This window comes from Mya arenaria, chromosome 9 (genome assembly GCF_026914265.1).
Source record: "Mya arenaria isolate MELC-2E11 chromosome 9, ASM2691426v1".
Classification (NCBI taxonomy): Eukaryota; Metazoa; Mollusca; class Bivalvia; order Myida; family Myidae; genus Mya; species Mya arenaria.
Genome location: NC_069130.1, coordinates 28759935 through 28769221, shown reverse-complemented (window position 1 = coordinate 28769221; position 9287 = coordinate 28759935). Strand labels below are relative to the sequence as shown.

General features: G+C 36.4%; 1 protein-coding gene across 1 annotated transcript; it reads right to left on the bottom strand.

The window, feature by feature from the left end:
- Positions 1-426: 426 nt before the first annotated feature.
- On the bottom strand, positions 427-7784 carry LOC128202756 (integumentary mucin C.1-like). Its single transcript, XM_052903880.1, has 9 exons — positions 7678-7784; positions 6616-6714; positions 5742-5936; positions 4503-4598; positions 3665-4195; positions 2569-2664; positions 2234-2272; positions 1649-1732; positions 427-1192 (listed from the first exon to the last, which is right to left on the bottom strand). The coding sequence occupies exons 1-9, from the start codon at positions 7754-7756 to the stop codon at positions 1086-1088; spliced, it is 1326 nt and encodes a 441-aa protein (XP_052759840.1). The 5' UTR covers positions 7757-7784; the 3' UTR covers positions 427-1085.
- Between the last annotated feature and the right edge of the window lie 1503 nt (positions 7785-9287).

Genomic DNA, 9287 nt, shown 5'->3' with positions numbered 1-9287 from the left:
TAGAATCTGAGTGTTATGATTGGACTAATATTAATTGGCCAATGGACAGCATTAAAGGCCGGGATGCCTGACCCCAAATATCCTACGGGACAGCAATTAAGCCTATTTGGCAGAGGAGGCGTGGTTAATCGGGTTTATGAGGTCTGCTCTGGTCAGCAGTTTTGATTGTAAACATCCACATGGCTTGTGGTGTTATATCATTCAGGATAGAGTGGTACATAAGAATTTGTCCATTGGTTTCTCATTTGAGATTAGATAAATAAAGTTTCGTATACCATGACCTATACTTCTAGGAATTGTATTATAATAAGCAATTTGATAGTATATATCACCCCAGATAATGGATGTTTCCCACCATATATCAGTTACAACCTCATACTATGATAGTGAACCTGTAGTAAGCAGGAATTGGTAGAGAAATTCAGTTGGCTGTTAAAGGGTCATGAACTTTCAAGATCTGTCAATCAACATTGCTGGGAAATTTGAATTTGTTTGACAGTTGTAAAAAAATATTTGAAAGTGGTATTTATAACTGTTTGAGAGACTTGAAATTCACAATATATGTTTTTGATACATTTAATAAACCATCTTGCATATTTTAGCTTTTTTTGTTTGTTAATTATTTGTATATTTGAACAAATGTACTGGCAATCTGTACTAGCAGACAGCTCTGTGAGGTCAAATCAAGTGGCCATTTTTCTGACTGTCTGCCTTTTATACTATTACCCCGGCCTTTAAGCCACTGAGGTACATCACTAAGGATAAGAGTGAGATTTATAATAAATATGGCTCCTGTATTTAGAATACAATAAGTAGTCATGTGGTAAAGTATTTCAGCAAGTGCGAGTAGTGGGGCCATCATTGTACAATCGCTTATTCGAATCAATATTGTCTATAATTTATGACTTATTCTCAAAGGCATTAAGTTGTATTTGTGAGTTCAAACAGTGTTTAATTAGTTTTCAAGCAAAACTTTCAGCTTTCTTCGTAACACTGACATAGTATTAAACTGAATTTCATGATCTTAAAATATTTTGTGGTTCACACATTGATAAGATAGCCCCAGTGTTCTCTTATGTAAAATGTTAGCAATAAGCTGCTGCACAGTCTGGTCCCAGGATCTGGCTGAAGTCCGCACACACCCGACATAGACTGGCCTGTATCATCCCAACAGCCAGTGGGCTTTCACCACCTGGAATGTACACACATTTGGATATAATCAAAATTCAAAGTTAAATGGCAAAAGCGGTATATAATTGTCTATGCTCACATATATTGATGCTCACATATATCAATGCTCACATATATCAATGCTCACAGATACCAATGCTCAAAGATATCAATGCTCACATGTACCAATGCTCACAGATATCAATGCTCACCTGTACCAATACTCAAAGATATCAATGCTCACAGATACCAATGCTCATAGATATCAATGCTCACAGATATCAATGCTCACATGTACCAATGCTCACAGATAACAACGCTCAGATATACCAATGCTTGCAGATATCAATGCTCAAAGATATTAATGTTCACATATATCAATGCTCAAAGAAATGATTGGCATCTGATGCACAAAAGTTTGGTTCAGTTAAGTATGCTTGTTGTAGGGTTTATCATGTTAATTCTAAACCAAACGTACAGAACATGTGAGAACACTGTTTGGAGGGTCTTGATGCCGAGGCAAAACTGCATAACACCTTCGGAGCGAAACCAAGCACCTGCCCTGTAAAAAAAAAACATGTGAATTGAAACCAAGTATCTTTCTTTCATAAAAACTTAATTTGCAATTATTTGCAATTTGCGACATAATATTTTTACAACACTTTCTAAATCAAACTTGTTAGCAAAATGTTGTGGAGGAATGTGGTTTTATTAGCTGTGGGGAAAATTACAGGAAGTTCACTTAATTTACTGGCTCCATAAACAGCAACCAACCTATTCCAAAGAATAAATGAGTCCAGCAACAAGTGAAAAATATGAGCCACAGAATGAACACCAAATGATGTTGATGTTTTTTCTCAGTTAGACAAGGGTTATAACCGATAATTACTAAAAACAGAGTTGTGGAACTTGTTTCAATTGAATAATTCTTCAATGGTTTTCAAGTTTTTGCCAAGGTTGAAGGTTTTGCCTCCTGCCCCTGCCGATGACAAAGACACTATGTTTACGAAAATACCAAAATTTTGACTTTTTTGCACAAAGCAGGTAACTTTAAGACACCTACCTATGATATCGCCTGTATAACCTGATGTTGCTGGTACCTCTGAAAATATAAATCACAACTGTGTCATTCAGAACATGTATTCACCTACAAAAGAAGAAATAATTAATCTACTGCATATTATAAGACAAGCATTCAGAGCAAACACAAATTCAGTCAATAATGGGGCATAGCATAACAATGATTAAGACTTGAGTAAGGGGTCTTGCTAAGCAATTTTTTGTTATGCCTCTGGCAACATGTTGAGGTACAAATTTCCTTTTGAATATTTTGAACAGGTTTGAAATAATGGCCAAGGTTTAAGTCACCTGAAATCTCCATCTATATTGAGGACTCACCCGCATATGGACAATGTTTGTTGGTAAGAATGTTCTGACCCAGTGACTGGGCGTGGTCACACATCACAGCATGCACCACCCCCTCCGAACTCCCATCTGTAATACGTAGAAAAAATATGTAGTTTCACAATCACAGGTTTGTTCCCAATGAGAGAAATATACAGGGTTGTTGAATAATTTTATGTTTGAAAATCATTTCTGTACTCAATCTGAAAATTACTACTAAATTGTAGTATTAAGCTAAAATGTATTTAATAAACTTTGGATCCAAATTGTCGAACCATTCCATTTTCTACAAAATGGGTATATCAGAAAATTACTGCAGCACAGTATTTAACTAAATAGAAATTTTACTACAACTTCATTTTTTTAGGAATTGTTGTTGTAACCATTAAGTTGTTGTATACATAATTGCTAGTCACAGACAGACAATGCATTGTAATTTCAAGAATCAAACACAGACAAGTGCATGCATATATAATAAAAACATGTCTAAGCATTCTAAGGATATATATTTTTTCACTTAAATGTGGAGAATTTTTCCATTGAAAACAATTTGTGTATTCTACAATTACCTATATTTATATTAAATAGCTAAGGATATGGCCAATTGCCAAAGTGGTAAAAAAGTTGGGATCAGGATTGACCGACCATACAGCCCAGTTTGAAATATGATTTGGCTTAAATTGAAAGACCACACGGCCTAGAATAAAAGAGCATTCGGCCGAGATCTGCTGGCCTTACAGCCCTGATTGGCGTCTATAAACTGTCATATACCAACCTTGATCATATCAAATGCCCAGTCTATCTATACAGGTCTTCATCTTCTTTTAACTCTTTGCATGCTGGGAAAATTGTCGTCTGCTCAAAAATGTTGTCTGGTTTATTCTAAATTTCTTTCAATCTCGAGTTACTCGGCGTCTGGTCTGGTTCCAAGCTGTTTGGAAAGCCTTTAAAATCGCCATCAGCAGCCTAAGGGTTAAACTTAAAACTATCATTTGCAATCTGGGCCATATGATCTGCCATTCTAAGCCATATCTGCTAAGGGCCATAATATCCACATTACTTAACACTGACCTCCTAAAAGTTCAATTACCTGTTATATTAGCTTGTGATTGTTCTGTAGTTGTTGCTATTGTTACAGTGGTTGATGGTGGTAGTGTTGTAAGAGTTTCCGCTGTCGTTGACAAGGGTCTGGTGCTTGTTTGAGCTCCTGTGCTAGTTGTTGATGTTATTGTGCTAGATGATGATGTTGTTGATGATTCTGTTGACGATTCCGTTGAAGATGGTGGTGAAGCAGTTGTAGATTCTGTAGTTGTAGGTGTTGTTGTGGCTGCTGTTGTAGTAGCTGCTGTTGTAGTGGCTGCTGTTGTAGTGGCTGCTGTTGTAGTGGAAGTCGTTGATGATGACGATGATGCGGGTGCTGTTGTTGATGATGCTGTAGAGGCCGATGTCGTTGTGGCCGGTGTCACTGTTGTTGTTTTACTTGTAAAGGTTGTTGTTGGTGCTGCTGTTGTTGTGGTAGGTTCTGTTGTTGTGGTTTTCTGTAGTGTTTCAGCGCACGCGCAGTGAGTGGATGGACAGCTCCCTCCTTGGCTACAAACACTCTCACACCAAGCATCCATTCCTAAACAAAAACACACAATGGCTCAGGTTAATGCAGTTAGAATTGACATTTAATGTATTATTCAAAATATTCAACTAGGTAATAATGTCTGACTCCATTTTCATTTTTTAATTTATGTTTTTAGTTGTTATTGATTAATATCTCAATAAACTGTGTCTATGCAGTGGATTACTACTATGACAGTAGTGTATAATAAATTAGAGTATTTTACAACCTAATGCTCCCACCCCCACGAATCTGCAAGTGATGATAATTATGTTTCACATGGTCATGTCAATTTGGCCACAGTTTGTCATAATCACTGTACCTGCCACTGCTCTGTAGATGGAGGACGCCTCCCAGCTTAGACATGTGTCACCAAGACCAGCCCCTGTGGCACCTGTGGGGTCTGTGGCAGTACCATCTGCAAAACGTACAATAACACATGTGTAACAAATACACATCATACAATCACAGGGGTTTCTCTCGATTTTTTACCTATATACAATCGACAGTGGAGACCCGTTGTCTTGATATTGCTTGGCTTGATTCCTTGTTTGCTCGAACTTGATGTAAAGGACCAATTTTAGTTTACTCTATGTAAACATTCCCACTCGGCTCGATATTTTCACGGCTCAAATAATTTTGGCTGTTCCTGGGATATCGAGCAAATGGGTTTCGATTTTATTGATATTAGCAATAGATAATTTACAGAGTAAACAAATCAAGAGAAACCCCTATACATACAATAGAATTATGTTATATTATACATGTGTATAATACCAAAAAACTATGTAATTTGTAACTATCCAGAGACATGGCGTAGCATGTCACAAATGGTAATCGATATCGTAAAATGCTAGAGAAATATCACGATTTATTATATACTCATCATCAATCTAAAACCAATTGTAACATATCGTCCCTATTCTACATACTGCAATACAGCCGTTCATCTCTGCTGATGTGACAGACCTTAACAGTTATTTTCACAGGGTGAACATCTAGGTGCCTTGTTATGCCACACACATTCCCCCCCCCAACCCATCCACCCAATCAGTTACCAAAAATGCCCAAAATATTTCCAGGCTTGTAACAAGTACTAAATCGCAATAGTTTAAAAAAAATTCTTGTGATTTAGTACTAGTTACAGATCTCCCCACCTTTATTTATAAGCCTTGGAATATGTTTGCCTTTTTGGTTATTATTGATGAGGGGTGGGGCGTGGCCATAGCGGTGTGACATCACAACACACGCTGCCCATGGGATTATTATTGTGCGAAGTTACAAGACATTAAAGAACAAAATTATTGAGTTCATTTTCAAAATGTAATTTATTAGGATACAACATGTCTTCATTAGTCAGTTATGCTTATAAAAAAGTGTTTATGGTTATCACAAGGTTGTACTCAACTCTCACGTATTTCTGGCTTTTCTTCAGATTTTGATTTCGCTCGGCTTGTGTGAATCCTAGATCAAAACACAGTACTAATTATAGCCCTATTGTATCAAGATGTGTTCTTTAAAACAATATCCGTCTCTACATTTTCTTTATAAAATAGTTTACCTGTTGTCCCAGTTTGACATACACAATGTGTTATTGGACATGAGTCATCATTGGTTCCAGACTTGCAGTTGGTCAAACACCATTGGTCCATTCCATAAACTCCTGACCATTCAAGAGTTGGGTAACATCCTCCAATGACACTTGCTGTTTCAGTTGTTTGAAAATCAGCAGCTCTCCTTTTAACAGCACTCTCGCCTGGAGTAGGTAAAAGCCACAATTGAATTTTTAAAAACAAAATTTTAGGAACAATTTTCATAAACAAAATATGCTAGAAAACATAAACCTCATTCAAAGTGTTTATGACACCCAAGATGTGCATTTAAGATGTTGATATGGTAGGAATAACTTAACAATTACATAACACAAGAACTGAAATGACTGTTGCGATAATTCTAAGGATGACAGCATGATACTTAATATACAGTCAAAACCCGCTGGCTTGATATCGCTTGCCTTAATTTCCTCGTTGGTCCGAATTTGATATAAAAGACAAATTTGTTTTTCCCTATGTAAGCATTTCCCCTTGGCTCGATATTCGCGAGGTTCAAAGTATTTTGTCTGGTACCTTGGATATCAAGCCAACGGGTTTCCACTGAAGTTCAAAACAAGAGCTTTGTGGAGCATTTAACTTGAATGCTTGTCTTTTTTCTGTTTAACAAGGAACATAATTCCACATTGTTAAAGCAGAGTTATGGGCCTTGATATTAATATGTATAGTGTCTCTTGCAACATGTTAACCAGCTTTCATTAAAATATCGTAAATGGTTTTAGAGTTATGGCCAAGTTTTTGCAGGATTATGACAACATCAGGACTATGATAATTCCTCTTTGAAAAACAGTCAAGATACTTTGTACAATGCCATTAGTTACTCACAGTACTCCGTGTGGCATTCTGGGAAAAGTGTTTCCATGGAGATACAGAACATCTCCAGTATTGCCATGGTAATATCCACCATCAGCTGGTCAGGGGCACCTGGTTAATAAATGGAGAAGTTGGATCAACTCTCTATTGATCAGTATGTAAATGTTTTTGTACAAATATCATACGGTACTGAAGAATGCTTTAAGGCTCTCTTCGTGACGTCTGAACCACACCATCTTTAATTGACAGAAAGCAATGGTAAAATGAATATCTCTTTAGGCGTTACATTAGTAAAAGAATCAATTTGCCAAAAAATATTTGAAATTAAACATTCACGAAATTTAAACAATATTCAGTATATACAACTCAATATCCTTTAATATAATACCAGGTGTTCTAACAGCTGACAATTGTCAATCCTGAACAATAGCCAAGACACTAGTGGATCCAGTGGAGTGCATCCAGTGTGCGCCCCCCTCCCCCCCCCTAAAAACGTCCCAGTTTACTATTTATGTCAGTATCGGTGAAAACAGTAATAAAATATGCTCACCACATTGGACTAGAAATTGTTACAAAAGCCATGCCAACATTCTAAACTATTTATATTTCAAATCTGAGGAAGGGGTGCATGTCAAAAGGTTGTTCCGTAAAGGTACGCCTCCTCTGACGTCAATTCCTGGATCCACCCTCTGCAAGAGTCTGTTCGAGTATGAGGGATTCATGCCCAACACAGCTTTAAGTCAAAGAGCTTAGTCAAGCAGGTTAAGCCCCTTTCGAAATTGGATCCAAAGTCATTTATATTAATCTTTTATCAAGGTGCTTCCTACTGATTTTGATGCAAATGTATGAGCAAGAACCAATCTGTACAATAAATTATCTGAATTTAAAAGCTCTTAATCCTGCATTTTGATTAATCCTGAATTTTAGAACCCCTGAAATATATAACTTTTCTCGCTAAACAGTTGTGTGCAGACAAGGTCACTTGTTTGGCCATGAAAACTTATCATACATGTACATGCCATATGAATGGCCATGTGAAATTGTTGGGGAAAAACTAAACATTAAATTACTCACAGAATAGCTGTGTACACACAAGGTCTGTTGTTTGACAGTGGGAACACATCACATTGGCCATGGCAGTCAACTTCTCCATCTTCAGTCCTTCATAGGGCGTTGGCGCGGCTTCCACATCTAATGTCATAGAGCACAGAGTTGTCAATGAAGGACAACTATAATACACTCCTAACACAAACCAAGTAAATTTCTATGAGAACTATAGAAAATTACAGAACATGGTTTCCTAAAATTAAAAATCTACTTGAGGAAACAGATTGAATTATACATACAGATAGACTAAATTAATGTGTCACCCACATCATAGTAGGTTTTATATTTCAGTTTGTACAAAAAAGGGGCTGGCTGGAATACTTTACTAAGATATTTTGTGAATATGTCCCAAGAATGAAACCATTGTTACATACATCCAGGACAGAAGACGTCATTGCTGCTTCCTATGGTCTGTTTATGGTTGCACATCGCTGTAGTCAGCAGCTGACTGTACACTGGCGTCTCCGTGCCTAGATGTGAAATGTGGATGAAACAAAACAATACAAAGTTAAACAGTGTAACTTATAGGGCTTAAGTTCTGAAAATAAAGAACCATTATGCTTGAAAATAAAAGAAATAAAACTGAAACATAAATGGTTATGGTCTGAAATAAAAGGAATTTAGTGACTGTCACGTATGTTCATAACAAAGGCCAAGATCCTGCATTCCAGTTTTCTTCTCTGTATCTATATCAGTAGGTCAAATAAAAAACCTGAAAATTTGCAGAAAAAGATGCCATTATTTACATTGGTGTTTGTTATGCTGTTGTCTCAACATTCTGTATTGGTCACTGGAAAGAAGTTTTTTTATGAATAAAATAATTCTTTAATTAGCTCACAAACAAAAAATGGTTCACCATTGCTCAAACATCATAAGATCTGATCATTTTCCTTTTGAGTTTCTCTTTTTAAATTTGTGTTTGTTTGCGAAAAAGTTCTCTTCATAATAACAGAACTTCAGTTCTGGATTTCTGGTGCTATGGCTCTGCAGGTAAATTCCTCTCTCCACCTATTTTGTTCGCTTGTCCATGATGTCCTTGCTAACATCTGCATGAAGCCATTTCAGGCAGCCATCAGTGAGGATATTCCATCATGCTCTTGTGAACTGAAAGTAGAAATTAAAGCAACACAAAAAAAAATCTGAGCTAAAACATTGGCCGCATGGATAAAATGCTTATGCTCATTAGTGGGGGGTGTCAGTTGAAAAGGGACTCAACAATCAGAATAACCAAACTTGTTGGCCTTGTTGGCCTAAAAACATGTCCAAAATGACTGTGTACCAAGTTTCAGTTGAATATAATTAGTTTGAACATTCTTTTCAGTTAAAAATTAGCCAAAGTTATGTTTTTTGCAGGATGATGCAGTTGGCTTAAAAAACCAGGCAACGACAAAACCCTAACTTTTTTGATTTGACAAATGGCTAAAAAGATGTAGTTCTAAAATTGTAATTTAAGCATTTAGCTATGGAATACTTACCATATGTCTTGTTCATTGTAACAATAATTCAATTATTATTAATTGTAATGATATATCTTTACCCAGTTTTATTGCTATACTATTTAATTTCAACTATGACTA

Excerpts from the sequence above, each read along its gene's own strand:
- LOC128202756 (XM_052903880.1), bottom strand. The coding sequence starts at position 7,756 with ATGGAGAAGTTGACTGCCATGGCCAATGTGATGTGTTCCCACTGTCAA. Across the intron at positions 2,273-2,568 it reads CAAACATTGTCCATATGCGG|AGGTACCAGCAACATCAGGT; the intron begins GTGAGTCCTCAA and ends TTATATTTTCAG. Across the intron at positions 1,733-2,233 it reads TTATACAGGCGATATCATAG|GGCAGGTGCTTGGTTTCGCT; the intron begins GTAGGTGTCTTA and ends TTTTTTTTACAG.